The sequence below is a fragment of the Epargyreus clarus genome, unplaced genomic scaffold (genome assembly GCF_041222505.1).
Source record: "Epargyreus clarus isolate Ecla_fem2 unplaced genomic scaffold, WU_Ecla_fem_2.2 ptg000002l, whole genome shotgun sequence".
In the NCBI taxonomy this organism is placed as follows: Eukaryota; Metazoa; Arthropoda; class Insecta; order Lepidoptera; family Hesperiidae; genus Epargyreus; species Epargyreus clarus.
Genome location: NW_027332210.1, coordinates 2,288,564 through 2,306,082, shown reverse-complemented (window position 1 = coordinate 2,306,082; position 17,519 = coordinate 2,288,564). Strand labels below are relative to the sequence as shown.

Sequence of the window (17,519 nt, the reverse complement as noted above, 5' to 3'; positions counted from 1 at the left end):
CAGAAAAAATAATTTTGAGTTGTGCCATTCTTCTTGCAAAGTAGCGGGGTATGTCCTGTGATATACTATTTTGAGGATATAACAGCTGTATACCTATATTAAGCAAAATAAATGATTTGATTTCATTGGATTTGAAGGTTGCATACAAATAAATAAATAGCTTAGTTGAAAAATTTGAGTAGCAATACCATATCATATTGTGGTTTTGGATGGGTAATACACCTTATATAGCAAATAATACTATCCGTAAGAGAAACAACAGACAATGTGAGAATAATCTAACTTGTGGATCAACCTGATTTAAAATAATAAAGTATAGGGACATGGTATTATCATCATATTTCTTGAAGTATAAGGCAGTATTCAATGTTTTGCTTTCACCCAGGGTTGACTCATCGAGAATGCCTTAAAGTTTGCCCATATTTACCCTAATTTATGTTAGAGTTGCAGTAATATGGTTGTTAAAGACTTCTATTATTTAAATTTGACCCAAGAAGCACCGATACCCAGCAAAGGAACAGCTGTGCTAACAAAGTAGTTTTATAGAAGCTTAGAATAAATTTAATTCAATTGATTATGAATATGAGACTGAAATATTTAGCTTTTTGACTCAATTTAATAATTTAAAGTTTTTTACAGAACTCTATATATAAGTAGGCATAGACAGGCATAGGCATTGACAAAATATTTTAGTGTCTTTTTCTCTTTTGATTGTAAACATTTTTTTAATTTATTAAAGAGCTTTCGTTTCAGTAATAAAAAAATCCTCAAATATTTCATAAGAACTATGGTCAAATTTTGAACTTAATTAGCAAACCCTATTACTACACACATAAAGAAATCAGCTGTACTTTACATTCCTTCGAAAATTATTTAAAAATATATTCAAAAAATAATTAATTAACCCATTAATATGCAATTTAAATTGAGTCATAAATATTGAATTTGTATTTATAACAGTGACAAAACAGACCATTTCAATCATAGATAACTATTAGATATTGCGGGAAATGGATTTGTAGCAATAATGTAAGTTATTACAGGTATTACCAAACAGAGATAATGGATGAAATAGTATTACTCAAGATTGTTATCGTAGAATTTACTTCTACATCGTGATACTGTCAACGAAAAAGATACGCGGACGAAATACCTGGCCATCTGTCAAAATGTGAAAACAACCAGTAAATCATGTGATCCCAATGCAATTTGTACCTAAAAACATCAGTTGCTTGTAATAAAACGCTTTATTGCACTCCGCCTGGCTAGAGATAACGGTTACTCGAACTAGAACAAAAAATGTTGCAAAAAATTAACATTGACCACGTACAGGTTAGGTCGGGCCGTCGTGTTTGAATTCGATTTTAAACGCTATTTCGCGCCTTTATCGCCGACAATAAAAGTCCCACCACACATTTTTTTTTAATTTCTCCTATTAACACAGTTTTTCAAGAACAAAACAAACATTAGCATCCCGTCAAAATGCGCGCACTGAAACATAACCTTGATACGATAACGAAAAAAGGTTGCTACCAGTTTCTAGTTCAAGGTCCCCAGAAAAAACTGAAAAGTCACATGAAGGCGTTACACAAACAAAACTGAAATATCATTGCAACCCGCACAGAAATCTATTTTAAGACAAACAACAGACGAAAAAAGCTAACCTTTAAAACCTCAGGTGACGGCTTTATCCATGTAATTCGTATATGTGGACTATGACGCCGTTTACACAACACACACCACTTGGTACACGCACAACGAGATTTTTTTAACACTTCCAATCACACCACTGTCCAATTAATCAACACTTTTTCGTAAAAAATTATCACTTTTCACGATACATCACATGCTACAAACTTCATGCACGACAGCAAAATTCCGACTTACGATGTTGCCATGCGTTCACCGGGGAAAATATTATAATAACACAAACGTGCTCTAATTTTTATGCCACAATAAATAATGATTTTAATATTTTATATTTAGGTATTGTATTAAAAAAATATTGAGCGTTCAATACGCTGCTTACTTAAGTAGTAAAAATTCTAAATGTTATAATAATATTAACAGTGCGACTCAACATAAAGCTCTTCTCTTAATCCCTTCCACTACGAATTTCGTAAATACCTGGAAACGTAAAAACATTCGCAATGTCCAATAATATATCATTCTCAGAATTAAGATAACTATAATATTGTTTATACAGGCTTAGGCTGATTCACAATTCTTCCGCTAAAAGCATTTTAACAAAATACATCGTTAATGTACAAGATTTTACTTTTGAGTTCAATAAATAATTATTTAAAGGTCAATATCCACATTTTAATCGACTTCGACTTTTAACTAGTAGCTTAACTTAAGCTTAACTACAAAAAGTTTGAATGTAAAGTTGAAAAGAAAAATGTGAAATTAATTGTATTGCTAAAACACTTGCATTAATTATTTTAAGGTATAAAAGTAAATATTTAAAGTAATTTTAACCACCGAAAATTATTAAGTTCACTTTTTACTTAAGTTGTTCATGAAATATAGGTAAACAGTATTTTCTTTACAAATAACACTTAGATATTTTTTAAATATTTTTAAAATAAATGAAACCATAAACTACATAAGTGTCCGAATTGATATTCAAAATATACGCGCGCTTCATTAAACCATGCACTTTCACTCAATTTGAACACGTGCCGTTTCTTTGTTATGAATACAAAATAACCATGTGGTGACTTACATAAGTACAAAACCAATTGTTTATGTAAATGTATCTAATTTTCGAAATATTAAAAACTTACTTAATATCTATTATTATTTCATAATAAATACAATGTTTACGTTTAGAAATTTATTTTTCACCTTTAACCTTTTATATCTGTCTAAAAACACGTGTATTTATTAATACTTACATACTTAGATACAACACGTCACGATGTTTCCAGCCGATAGCAAAAATATATCTTTATTTATAGAATTTCAAAGCAAAAGCGCATTTTTACTCGTGATAAAAGAAATGTAAAATGTGTTATTTTGTATACTTATCTCATTACCAGTATTATTATTATAGCCCGTTAAAATATTTAAATAGTATTAGCTATTTTGATAGCATAGCGCAGGTGTTTTGTAAAGCACAAAACAGCTGCTAAGTAGGACAGAAATTGTTACAGCGTTGTTTTTTTCGCAGTCAAATCATTCTTCTGCCAGTTACCCATCCCAAATAAAATATATATTAGTAAAATTCTTCGTATCTGGTTGCATAATCATCACCACATAATATTAACATTATAAATGGCTTGCAAATCCGTCATTTGATCAAGAGGAACCAAAAACTATGTGTGCTTTGAACGCCTAATTTTTTAAATCGGCAATGTTTCGAGCTAATGCACGACAGTAAATAATGCTAAAATATATATTTCCAAAGTAAACCCGATCGTATCTTTTTTATTATATTATAGAAACAACAAGCAAACATTACAGTCCGCCTACTGCTAAATGGCAACTACATCCCATGGATTAGGATAGGACTAATGTCAGTGGGAGTCTGGGGTGTCTATCTTACAACGCCCTTCAATTCAAATCAAAGCAGCGCTTAACAATCTTGTTATATTATAGCAGAAATAGGTATGCCGGTAATGCCCTCGGAGTTAAACGAAGTATTATGGGCACAATTGATGATGTATTTTTAACATCCGCAATATTGAAATTCCTCAGATGTCCCGCCATGCAAGTCACGAACGCCTCGTCACCATCTCAGACACCACAGAAGTGTTAGAAATCATTCGGGAAGAACAGAATACGCCGGTGGGATCGTCTACCGAGCTAACTGTTGATGGGCCTACCAAAGAAGAAACCCCTAAGATTGAAGCCAAACCAAAAACAGAGGATAAACCTTCTATAAGATACAATCATATAGTCTGCCCTTGTAAGAATGATGAAATAGAAAAACAGAAGGCCAGAGCTGATGATTTGGAGAAGATGCTTAGGGACAAAGAAGAAGAGTTAAAAACAGATTTCCAGCAGCGCATGGAGAAGGAAATAAAGTTGTTGAAGGAGAGATTCGATTTTATTCTACAGTAAGTCCTGTTGTGAAAGATTCTTTGTAATTATTTGTACTTAATATAATATAAATAGATATAGCTATTAGCTATCAATTTAAGTTAAAGAAGATACTTAGAGTAACTAAAAAAACTAAAACAAATCAAATAAAAAAGGTTTTTAATTAAAATTGATTCACTTTTTGATCGTCAACTACCAACGGAAGGAATTTCGTTACTGAGAGGAATGTTGCTAGCAGATTCCATATGTATTATAGTTTAGAACTCGCTTGTCGCAGATCTCCCTTAAAATCCCTTCGAAAATCCTTTTGAACCTAAGAAATTGATCTTATTGTAATTTGATTCACAGCAATGAGCAAACCCGTGCGAGCTACATGTTGAGAGAAGCTCATAGAGAGAGGAAGGAGAAGATAATGGCGTTACAACGACAGCTGGAGTGCAAGAACTTAGCGGGGCTTATGTACGTCCTCGCGTCTGAACGACAGAAGAGCAAACTAGAGATCTTGAGGATCACTGAACGTTAGTTTAGACTAGGTTGTCACAGGCCTTGGTCACCCTGGTCAAGATTTTCGGCGACAATAATCTGAACCAAAACTTCCAAACTGGACGATATCTACTTCTGTTTGGATGTTATAGAATACTTTGATAATCATGGTGACTTGTTAGGAATATCGTTCAAATATTTAATAATTATTAAACCATTTTTTGCATCTAGTTTTTGTTGCTAATATAATAAATATAAATAATAAGTGTTTCGCATTAAGCTGTACCTAATATTAACATCTAGTTTCACGACATTATTTGAATCACTTCTATCACCTTCAAAGAATGTGATTTTAAATTAATATCATATTGGAATTTGTCAATTTAAATCGAGTTGCAAGAATCGCAAAAATTTAAGCGTGTCTCCCTAACCAGGATTTACGAATCTTGAATCTTGATTAAGAAAGAAAGAAAGAAAATACTTTATTCAGGAATATTGCAACAGTACAATTACAAACAGACAAAATAAATAAACAAACTGCACGGTTATAAAACTAGTTAATAATAAATAAGACAATCAATTTAGAATAAGAGCTGGTGCGTACTTTGGCCAAAGATTAAGTTTGGCCATACAACGCGGCAACGCAGCCAGCATTCTTGGGACTCTACCGGGAGGCAGTGATTTGGACTCATTGTTTTATATTTAATTATTTAAGTTTTAATATTTTTTTGTTTAAATTATATTTTTTGTGTATATTGTATATAGATTTTAAGTTTGTAAATAGATAGATATATTATGTATAATTGTTACTTAATTAAAATATAACCATTGGCACACACGGGTCTCTGTAGGTAGTTGTAATAAATTGCATAGAATAATTTAGTAAATTTAGAATAAAATAGTCAATAATTTAGAACAATTTAGATCAATTTAGGTATAAGAACCAGTTCCTAAATAAGTTCAGAAAGGATTTTTCTGCAGAATACACGACATATATCCGAGCTTTACAAGACCTGCTTTCTGAAGGACAAGCGCTGATCCTTCATCTATCCAGAGGATACAAAACTGCAGCCAGGGTTGACCATGAATGGCGACAGAAGATGCAACAAATTATGAAACAGGTCTGTGTATTTGAGAATTATATTTCAAAATAGTGCTGAAATTCGTATTGTTTTAAAACAGTCTAGTGGCTTTAATTTCAAGGTTCGAATTCTAGGTACTTACGTTGGATTTTTCAAAATTGAAATTAATGGTCATTTGCTTATCGTTGAAGGAAAACATTGTAAGAAAAACTTACACGCCTGAGAATTCTTAAAAAGATGGAAATTCTTAATGTATTTTTAAGTCTACCAAACCTACGGACGGGACTACGGCATAAACTCTCTCACTCTGAGAGGATTGAGAAGAGTTGTAAGGGCGTGTTGGTTGTCCCTGTAGTTTCGGAACTAGAATAGGGCTACGGTATCCCCTGCCTGTCGTAAGAGGCGCCTAAAAGGGGGCTTCCGGGATTGCGGGCGACAAGAGTGGGAACTCGAACCGTCCAATATGCTACCCCGGGAAGGACGGCGGTATGTGTGGTCGCATACCGTCGTAATCACCAGATGTTGTGGGAGGAGCGAACGTTTCCCCAGGGCAGAGCCCGATCTGGGCATCGCGCTTGGAGGACTCTGGTTGTGTTCCGTTGGAGATCCCGGAGTTCTCCAACAAGCGCTGAGGATGCCCACCGGGGGGGGGGGGGGGGGGTTTTGTGCGGTAAAAATCCCACATAACCCGGCGTCGCTCCCACGTCGTCGGGTACCTTTTGAAGATTTCCCCCCTCGAAAAGAAAAAAAAAAGGGCGTGTTGGTGGAGTGGGAGTTGGCCCCGTGTCCAACAATGGGTTGATGAAGACATATTTATTATCTAGAAGATTCACATTACACTGTTCAATATTTACATAAGATTCATATATTGAAATCGTAATACAATTTTGTCTCAATTTTTCCCAGTTCCAAAACTTCGTGTACCATTTTGCGGGTGGAACACCTGATACGAACCAATATTTCTTCAACATGCCAGACCTCCTCAAAATTCAGTCGCCTGTCGTAGACAATCCCAAAGAAGATCCCTGTGATGTTGGTGAAGAAGAAACTGTTATGGAAGAAGGTTATTTATCTTTTGTCTTGATATTAGATATTAGTAACTCGAAGGTGGTAGAACCCTCTACGACTCCGGCGGCACCATCGCCACACCTATTTCTACCTAATAACAGCAGTGTTACACGCTGCTGTGTTCTGGTTTGAAGGGTGTGGTAAGGGAGACATACTTTTCTGAGGCGTTCCAGCTTAGTCCTCAGGAGCGGTGCCTCTGTGGCCGACCTCAGGTAGGAATATCTAATCCTATCTAGGGTTCATTACAGTTGTCCATGGGCGGCAGTAGCCACTTACCATCAGGTGGACTGCGTGCTCGTCTGCTAGTCCTACATTATAAAATACACTAGTTTTTGCCCGCGGCTTCGCCCGCGTTTAAAAGAAAATAATATAAACATACTAACATACATAAAGCTGGAAATTCGTACCTTGAACTTTGCTAAAGATTATCACTTGATCAAATGCATAGTTTACGATTCAATCCTTACTAATAACGATAAAAATAATCGATGTTTGGGGTCCAAAAGATCGATTTTCTGATTAATCAATGTTAGATCGCCATACCTAGTTCCCGTGGGATTTCCGGGATAAAAACTATCCTATGTCCTTTCTCGGGTGTCAGACTATCTTTGTACAAAATTTCATTAAAATCGGTTCACTGGTTTGGGCGTGAAGAAGATACAACCAGACAGACAGACAGACAGACAGACAGAGTTACTTTCGGATTTGTAATATTAGTAGGGATAAGGATTTGAATACATAATATCACGGCACCCATCAATCCAGAACTACCACGCGAGAAGACCTGGTGGGAGATGCTGGAAAGCGAGAACCGACCGTTCGTGATGTTTGGTGACATGGCTGACTTCCAAGCCTCGCAGCGACGAGAGGTGCTCAGGAGTGTGAAAGCTGCAAAGACCGCTCCAAAGAAATGGAAGGAATATGGTACGTATTTGGAAGGTGGTAGAACCCTTTGTGGTTGGACTCCGAAGGCACCACCACCACACCTATTTCTACCTAATAACAGCAGTGTTAGGCGCTGCTGAGTTCCGTTTTGAAGGGTGTGTTAAGGGAGACAGACTTTTCCGAGGCGTTCCAGCTTAGTCCTCAGGGGTAGCAGCGCATTTGTGGCTGACCTCAGGTAGAAATATCTAACCCTATCTGGGGTTGATTACAGATGTCTATGGGCAGCAGTAGCCACTTACCATCAGGTGGACTGCATGCTCGTCTGCTACTCCTATAATATGAAAAAGTAAGGTTCTCTAAGTCTAAATAAGGCAATGTTTTGTCTCTTTCCTTCTTTGTCTTTTGTCTTCTCTCCTATCTTTTTTGAACTACCAGAGTTATTGCATTCACATAAGGTAATTAACGGGTAACATGATGTTTGAACGATTTTAAATAATTTGGCTTCTTAAATATCTGATTTGTACGCTTTGATGTGATATTATCATGTACCTACTTAATTTAAAAAAAATAACATAGTTCCTCTGATGGCTCGTATATTCTGCACTACTTGAAGTTAAGTGTAGTAAGTATCCTACATAAAACACTATCTAAATAAGTAAATATATATAACTCAAAGGTGACTGACTGACATAGTGATCTATCAACGCACAGCCCAAACAACTGGATGGATCGGGCTGAAATTTCGCTTGCAGGTAGATGTTATGACGTAGGCATCCGCTAAGAAAGGATTTTGATCAATTCTACCCCCAAGGGGACGAAAATATTACTTCGTAACGCGAGCGAAGCCGTAGGCAAAAACTCGTTACTTATAATTATAAGGGCAGGGCTGGGGGCAGGACATCAGGGCTGATCTATTTCTATGATTCGTTGCAATTAAAGCACTTACATCAGTATTTTTCTGTCAGTTGTACTATGTGCTGTTGTTCATCTGCTATTGCAATTTTAATCTCTTCTAGTTTTCAACGAAATGTTCCTGAAGTCGACATGTCCCAACGCGGACACGATCAAAGATGAGTACTTCAAGCATTTGCCCGTGGGAGATAACTTCGAATGCCAGACAGTTCACAATCAGGAACCGATCTATGCTAGCGGAGTAAGTTACATGAAGTTATTTTGGCATCAGCAGTAACTGCCTAGGAAAAAACTTTGGCCCCTCACGCCAGGGAACAGGGGTCAATCTTAGGCTCGTTTAGGTTCTCGAAGTAATGTGCCGCGTCCGCACGCATGTGTTTGAAGGTGGTAGAACCCTTTGTGGTTCGACTCCGGCGGCACCACCGCCACACCTATTTCTACCTAATAACAGCAGTGTTAGGCGCTGCTGTGTTCCGGTTTGAAGGGTGTGGTAAGGGAGACAGACTTTTCCGAGGCGTTCCAGCTTAGTCCTCAGGGGTAGCGGCGCATCTGTGGCCGACCTCGAGTAGGAATATCTTATCTTATCTGGGGTTGATTACAGATGTCCATGGGCGGCAGTAGCCACTTACCATCAGGTGGACTGCATGCTCGTCTGCTACTCTTACATTATAATAAAAAAAATGTCAAACATCAACAAACGGTTACAAATTCAAAGGTGCGGATCGAACGTTTAACTTTGTTTGTGTAGATTTTGCGCTTGTAGATCCAATGTAGTGTCAGTTTTTTTAGCAAATTAAAAGGATTTTGCCACATTCCTTGAACATACGCACATGTTTGTGAGTTTGAGGTTTTCTGGTTTTGGCAAATGCCCAGTATGTAAATGCAGTTAGAAATTGACTATCACATAAATTTGACATTTCAATGTGTTTTCTTCAAAATACATCGTAAAATCTACATGAGATGTTTAAAATCGCAGTTTACCAATCGGCGCTTGACTTGTGCGGTAGACTATGGGGTTGATACTAAATTCGTAAGTGGACAATAGCGAGCATTCAATATCTGATAAATTGTCTTAAATACAACATTTTATACTTCACTGACGTACTTAATAAATATTTTAACATAGAAGAAACCGCGTATGATTGTATGTTATTATGGATTGCATGTACACCAACTAATTACAGTGGTTAATAATGACATCGAAGGGAATTGACGAACACGTCATAATAAGCGAACGTCATACAAAGCGTAATAATTCTGCAGCCTATAATGCCTCTTCTGTGGTAGGTAATGGTTCTTCCTCGACTTCCTCTTCCTCATCACTTTTGAGTTGTTCCTTAACATTCATGTTCTGTACGAGATCTTCATCGGTTGGTGCTTCAGATGTGAGGAGAGCGCTATCAATATCAACATAATCTTTCCACATTTCCGGTGCTGCTAAAGAATCTGAGTCTAGGTTTCGTGACCACAAAGATCAACGAACATTACCGAAGATGTAAAAAATCATGTCGTCATGTCGGTCATTAAAATCGGACATAATTTATTGACCATGGGTCATAATAAGAGATATGTCACTGTAAGGGAAGTCATTATATCCGATTTTTACAAAGAATTTTATATGAAAACCAAACTTCGCTGTGTAATTACGTCATAATAGCGGTTGGTCAATATATACCGAGATTTTTTTTTTATATGTAACCTAACGATAAGGCAGACGGGCTACCTGATGGAAAGCAGTCACCGTCGCCTATGGACATTTGCAACACCAGAGGAGTCGCCAATGCATCGCCGGCTTTAAGTCATAGTAAGAGTCATAGTAAACGGATTCTACTGTACTTAAATCTATTCATGATGTCACGTTCTCTTCAGTCAGATAACGCCAGTCGTCGTGTGACCACCGCCAGCATAGATATTAGAGGCAATATGGGTTCTATTTTGAAAATTTTGTAAGTACTTTTCTATACTGGAACTAGTATGACCATTTGACCATGGAGATAACACCGTCACACCTATGTCTTGTGTGATAAATCTTTCTGCCTAATAACAGCAGTGTTAAGCGCTGCTGTGTTTCTTTTTCAAGGGTGTGGTAAGGGAGATATCCGTGGCGTTACAGCTTACAAACCTCGGGTAGGAATATAATCTTATTGGGGTTGAAATGTCCATAGGCTGCAGCAGCCACTCACCATCAGGTGGTCTGCATGCTTATTTACTTCTTCAATGTCTTCTTCAATGTTGGTTCTTTTTAAGTTATACTTAAAAAGAACCAACGTATTCCTTAATCGCAGTATGGATGCAAACTGTTTAAAAAACTGCGATAGCGTGATCTAGGTTCCATAAAACGTAACGCCATCTTTTGTTAAGTTGTGGAAGGGCGTCTTGAGAAAAGATGGCGCCACACAACACAATGAAATATTAAAGTCATAAAAACACTTATTAAATATTAATTATGTATTGAAATAAATATACAATGGTGGTATTAATTATTACATTTTCAGTGCCGCAAATAATCCCCAGCCGGTGACAAAGGCCACGTTACTTGGTGCCAGAGATTCCATGGAGATTGCATCTACTACCAGACTAGTACATTACTTTTTTACTTAATTTAAAAGTTATTTAAAATGTGTTTCTATTAAGTTACTTTGTACATGGTACAAGCAAAAGATTGAAATATTTTCTTATAATTTATATTTTTATTATATTTTCTTTAAACCCTATTCTTATGGATCTGACGGTATTATTAGTATAGATGGTTACTATACTAGTAACATTGCTAAAACAATACAAAATTATAATATTATTTAAAGAAATGTAATATAAATGTCTGAAGTAGCTCCAGCTTCATATGTAGTACCATTGGGTTAAGTTTGCCATTGTAAAAAAACATTTATATTTTTTAAAAGATGTGTGGTATGGAGTTTCTTTCGCCGCTTCTTCTCCATAACGAAACACCCTGTGAAGTGGTGGTAGATGTAATGCCATTCAAAAAGTGCTCTGCAAAGAACCTATTTTGAATAAAAAAACATGATTTGATTTGATTTGATCCAACTTACATTTATATTTATATTAAAAACATGATGAATTATTTAAAACAAATATTTAATCATCTATTATTTTTAGCGGGAAAAGCACAACAAATCCTTCGATCATAGTAAAGTTGTGCTTAATATTGGAAGTAGAAGGGTAAGTATTTAAGTATATTTTTGGCTTATGTAAATGACTTTATATGTATCTAATACCTTCTTTATTCATTCTAAAAAATGCAGCAATTGATATTATATAAAATAGGTATACTTTAACTATACTTTAAATTAAATATAAAAAACTACATCCAAATTGCTTCTTTGTCTTTTATATAATTACTAGCTGACCCGGCAAACGTTGTGTTGCCCTATAAATAAAAAAAAAATAAGGGTGAAAAACCCTTTTCACTTAGGGGTATGAAAAATAGATAGTAGCCGATTCTCAGACCTACTGAATATGCGTATAAAATTTGGTGAAAATCGGTAAAGCCGGTTTTGAGGAGTACGGTAACTAACATTGTGACACGAGAATTTTATATATAACATGTCTCTTGCTCACACATCATAGAGAACGAGCGAGAGGCACATATAAATAACATTTTGGATTAAAATCTTTATTAAGTAACGTTACATTTAAATGTTTCAGACGTCCATGTTTGAAGATATTCAAGATGATAACAGCGAGGAGGTAGAATATACAAGAAGGTAAATACACTTCTTTGCAGCATCTACACAGTTTTAATATAGAAGTGACAAACGAGCATGCAGTCCACCTAATGTTAAGTGGCTACTGCCGTATGGAAATCTGTAATCAACCCTAGATAGGATTAGTTTCCTACCTGAGGTCGGCCACAGATGTGCTACCCCTGAGGACTAAGCTGGAACGCCTCGGAAAAGTATGTCTCCCTTACCACACCCTTCAGGCTAGAACAGTAGCGCTTAGCGAGTTTCTTAACCACTGGGCTATCTCTACTGCTCTATTTTTTTAATAAACGTTTAACAAGATCCTCTTGATCGACCCATTACTGTTCCACTGCTGGGCACGGGTCTCCTCTCAGAATGAGAATGATTAGGCCATAGTCCACCGCACAGGCCAAGTGCGTATTGGTATACTTTACATTTAAGCAAGTGATAATTAATTTCTAATACGCACATAATTTCGAAAGGTACGTGCCTGGGATTTGAAACTCGGACCCCCCGATCGAGAGGCCGAGTTTCTTAACCACTAGGCTATCACTGCGTTTAAAAAGATAGATAAAATATGTTGTTTTAATAACAGGGATACTGAGAATGAAGAAGAAGACTATGTGAACGATGACTCTACGTCTAATCTTGGGTAATATGAGTATTCTTTATTTTGTTATGTTAAGTGTTTTTGCCCCACTACGATGGGTAGTGTTTTCGATGGAGTTATGTTTTACCTCGGAATGCAGCAGCCAGGATACGGAAAGACCGAATTACTTATATACGGGGTGAATTTTTCAAACGGGCCTTCAGGGCCGATTTTGATTTTGATTGAAAATATGTATTTTATTCAAAATTTTCCTTTTCCTTAAATTTGTCACATAACATTATTTCCCCGAATTTGGTCCTTATAATCAACACTATCAGATAGTGGAATAATATATAGAGGGTGTATTTATTTTCAAAATGAGCCTTTTCGATTCCCGGCCAGGGAAAAGGATATTTTAAAAAAGTAACGATGCAGTTTTAGTTTTTATCAAAATCGGCCGCGTAACTCCTTTTAGCATTTTTCGCTAATCCTTATAGTTTCGGATTTGGCCCTGAAGGCCCGTTTGAAAAATTCACCCTGTATATCGATAACTTAATTCGCAAATCAGCAAACTCGACTTTTTGTCAAAATGTTTTTTTTTTTATTTATTTTGATAATAAATGGCATTGGACGAAATCAAAATAAATAAAAACATTTTGATAAAAAGTGGAGTTGGCTGATTTGCGAATTAAGGTATCGATATGTATTTAATCAAAACCGAATATTACAAGTTTTGGATAAAATCTAACCTAAATTATAACTATCTTAAGAGACTTACTGCACCGCCACACCTATTTCTACCTAATAACAGCAGTGTTAGGCGCTGCTGTGTTCCGGTTTGAAGGGTGTGGTAAGGAAGACAGACTTTTCCGAGGCGTTCCAGCTTATTCCTCAGGGGTAGCGGCCCATCTGTGGCCGACCTCATATGACTGTTAACCATGTTTATAACATTAATATATATAAACTGAAACATTTCTGTGAAGAGTCCTGCCTTCTATGATACAGGCTATACTTAGTATAGAAGGCAGTGTTCACTTGCATTGTACCAATTATTGTAAATTATTATTATTAAATAATTTGTCAATCGATACAGGTCTAAATTGGCTCAATAAAGGTTTTTATTATTTATTATTATTCTACCCTTTAACTAACTTCTTAAATAAGGAATAAAAAGGGACATTGATACTTAACTATAACTATGTATAAATTTGCAGAAGCCTTCACAACGACAGTTTACAAGTGATCCCAGCGCATGTACCAGACCACGACCATAAGATCAATTACGAAAAGGTAAGAAGTCAAATCAGTGGTTACCGAAAAAGCTACGTATAGTTCGATTCATAATCAGGTGTCCAAAATGTAAACAAAAGTGTTGTTATAAAGAAAATACGTTTCAAATGGTAGTTTCTTATTTTCGACGATATTAACGTAATACAACGATAAAATAATAATCTAACAAATTAAAATAAATTCACATTTTCTAATATTTATATTTCGTTCAATTTCGTTCCATACAGTAATGATAATAAAAACAAGGTTTATGGTAGAAAATTTAAATGTGAAATTTTATTTTTCTGCCATTTTTAGGTTTCGTTGCTGATGTTATTCCGACTATAAGGACATAGTTTTCAAAACAATATAGACTGTAAAAATAGACCAGGGGGTTACTACCATCTCTTAACACAATATTACTTTAACCATACTTTTACTTTTTTGCAGGAAATTTAACTTTTTAAGCAAAATATGACAATTTCAGTTGGTTTTATACAATAGATAAGCGAGAAATTAATAAGGGTTTAAGTTTGTTCAACTGCGTATGACGGAATATTTTACTGTTTTAAGGAGGAAATAAAACTTTCCTGAACTATGATGGTTTTTAAAAGATGGTGGTAGGCCCCCAGGCACAACGCTCTAAGGCCGATGGTGAAAGGTACACGACTGCTGAACACGTTCAGGCAAAAGGTGTACAGGACACATAGACTAGTAAAGATTACTCACTCCTAACAAGAAAATGTACCGTAAAGTGTTGCGTAAAAAAGTTTTGCCACGTCTCCGTGCTAAATGTCCCTAAAATACTTGAATTAATTATTTATTTTCTCTAAAAATGTTTTTATTTGTTAAGAATTCAAAAAAATAACTTACTAATAAGCCGTTTATGGCTTCATTCAATTTCAAGGTGGCGAAGTATCTTTACTAATATATGACAGGACATTACCAAACCCTTTACTGACCTACTGGGACACATGTCTCCTTTTAAAGTGAGAGGGTTCAAAGGGTTTAGGCCGTAGCCCACCGCGTTGCCCAAGAGTGAATTGGTAGAATACACACGCCCTTAAAGTTAAGGGATTATTGCGCCCTTTTATAATATTTCTTGTTTTTGCTTTCGTTTTCCTTCATCTTTAAGCAAGTGACTATTATTTTCTTATACGCAGTTAACTTTCAAAATTCTAAGAGTCTATCTATTTCGGATCTGGAGTTAGAGCGTTGTGACAGACGGACAGGCAGTGGAAGCTTAGTAAAAGGATTCTGTTTTTACTTTTTTGGTACGAAATCATAAAAATCAGAAGTGTCTCTAGAATTTGAACCTCGAATCGCACTGACTGCCATCAGAATATTATTATTTGGCAGAAATAGTAATAATACTGAAACCATGAATGATTACAGGTTTGTCCTATCGAGAAATGCCAGCATTTGCAAGTGGACTCCTTCATTCGGTCTCTACCACCGTACATGAGGGCTAGCCCCTTCACTCACTTCGAGCAAACTTATGACGAATACGAGCCTTGTTCCCCTGGTTAGTTCATCAATCCTATATTGGACATGTGTCTTCCCCCCAGAATCTGTTGTAGATGTGGACAATTATTGTCCCACTGCTGGGTACAAAAGAACTTTTTTCCATCTTAAAGCAAGCGATTGATATCTAATACGCACGTATCATTAAATATCAAACGTGTCTGGGATTAGAACCTCGAACTTGGTCTAGAAACCAAGTTTTAACCACGAGACTATTACTGCTTGGCTAGTTATAGATGTGTCGACCCTAAATATCACTGGCATTCCTTTGTAATGAATGCTATAAAATGGAGACACACAAAGACGAATACAGAAATTCAGACCCAAAACAAAATCATCATAAACCTTAATATATCATCTAAATCTTAATAATTTAAATGTCTCGCTGACCGAGAACCAAGTCCTAAATCCTCTGCGCTAGACTAAAAATTACCACCCAACCCATCAACATTCTTCTTAAACAGAACAACTAGAGATCCTAAAGCGGAGAATAGAAGACAAGCGGAAGAAGGAGAGAGTGGACTTCGAGCTGCAGGATGACAATCCTCTAGACGAATGGACACCAAGCGTAGAAGGAGTTGCCATACAGACATCTGAACTCTCCATGTCTCTACCACCGTGCACGTGTAGAGTTCCCAGCCCTACACCAGCTTCTAGCACCCAGAGAGTATTTACACGTAAATATAAAGTTCTTCATTATACTGTCTCACTTCCATTATTGATAAACAATCTAACGGATTGTTTCCCGCCAAAGAGCGAAATTTGACAAATTATCCCATTATAATCAATCTGTAATTTTGACTACTAAAGATTGGAAGACAATTTCTAATATCGGCGGTTTTCAATAATCTATCAAATGCATTTCATGCGATTGCTGCACCTATTTCTGCTTCATAACATCAGTGTTAAGCGATGTTATGAAGCAGAAACAAACATATTGTGCTGTGTTCTGGTTTGAAGGGTGTGGTAAGCGAGACACACTTTACCAAGGCATTCCAGCTTAGTCCTCAGGTGTAGCGGCGCATCTATGGCTGACCTCAGGTAGGAATCTTATCCTATCTGGGGTTGAATACAGATGTCCATGGGCGGCAGTAGTCACTTACCATTAGGTGGACTACATCCTCATCCGCTATTTCTTATAAAAAATCGATTTACTTCCCGATAACAGAACCGAACCAAATATAAATCCAAAATTTTTCAGAAAATTAAGTTCAAATTATATATTTTGCAGTGTCCGAGCTGATCCCATTGAAGCAAGAACTAGACAAGATCAACCAAGAGTGCTTCTACAATGAGGACATCGAATTCGATCGATTCAAAGTCATTGGGCAGGACAGTCGTGAAGATCTTGTGTTAGTATTCGTCTTAAGACCTTTTTTGTCCTACTGCTGGGCACGGGTCTCCTCTCAAAATGAGAAGAATTGCTCCATAGTTGACCGTGCTGCCAAAGTCCGCATTGGGAGACTTTTATAAGAATCGTCGACTCTACAGATTTTCTCGCGAGGTTTTCCTTCACCGTTTGAGCAAGTGTTAATTAATTTAAATTGCATATATAACATTGGAAAAAACAGAGGTGCCTGGGATATGACCCTCGGACCCCACGATCAAGAGCAGAATTTCTTATCTACTAGGTTATCGCTGCCTATTTACATTGACATAAACTTTTGACAATCATTATTACACTGTTCCTAATCTTCTCTTTTGCTCCAGGCACACCGAAACTGAACAGGAATTTCGAAGAAAACGCTACCATGACATCCAGAAAGTGCTCAAACAACACCCGAGTCTGTGTGAAATATTCCAAGGCAATATCCGATGTTAGAAAAACCAAAATTTTTGTAAACATTTATTTCTAAATTACATGTAACAAACTATTAAATAAAACATTATTTTAACAATGGTTTTAATCCTATATAAATAACTAGAAAATTTTCTCCAAAATGAGAAAACGGATAA

At 36.3% G+C, this 17,519-nt stretch overlaps 2 protein-coding genes across 2 annotated transcripts in view; one reads left to right on the top strand and one right to left on the bottom strand.

Moving 5' to 3' along the window:
- The window catches only part of srl (PGC-1 family member spargel), a 14,083-nt gene extending 12,216 nt beyond the window's left edge, over positions 1–1,867 (bottom strand). Inside the window, exon 1 of the mRNA XM_073077653.1 lies at positions 1,665–1,867. The gene's annotated coding sequence lies outside the window, so the exon portion shown is untranslated. The remainder of the gene's footprint in view (positions 1–1,664) is intronic.
- Positions 1–17,519, top strand: part of LOC140745771 (uncharacterized) — a 19,114-nt gene extending 1,595 nt beyond the window's left edge. The window contains exons 2-17 of the mRNA XM_073077670.1: positions 3,703–4,064; positions 4,396–4,565; positions 5,512–5,651; positions 6,519–6,675; positions 7,446–7,604; positions 8,582–8,718; positions 10,347–10,423; positions 10,973–11,057; positions 11,595–11,657; positions 12,144–12,202; positions 12,777–12,833; positions 13,985–14,060; positions 15,435–15,564; positions 16,028–16,240; positions 16,795–16,915; positions 17,274–17,519. Of these exons, the coding sequence (XP_072933771.1) occupies positions 3,703–4,064; positions 4,396–4,565; positions 5,512–5,651; positions 6,519–6,675; positions 7,446–7,604; positions 8,582–8,718; positions 10,347–10,423; positions 10,973–11,057; positions 11,595–11,657; positions 12,144–12,202; positions 12,777–12,833; positions 13,985–14,060; positions 15,435–15,564; positions 16,028–16,240; positions 16,795–16,915; positions 17,274–17,385 (2,118 nt within the window). The 3' untranslated portion in view covers positions 17,386–17,519. The remainder of the gene's footprint in view (positions 1–3,702; positions 4,065–4,395; positions 4,566–5,511; positions 5,652–6,518; positions 6,676–7,445; positions 7,605–8,581; positions 8,719–10,346; positions 10,424–10,972; positions 11,058–11,594; positions 11,658–12,143; positions 12,203–12,776; positions 12,834–13,984; positions 14,061–15,434; positions 15,565–16,027; positions 16,241–16,794; positions 16,916–17,273) is intronic.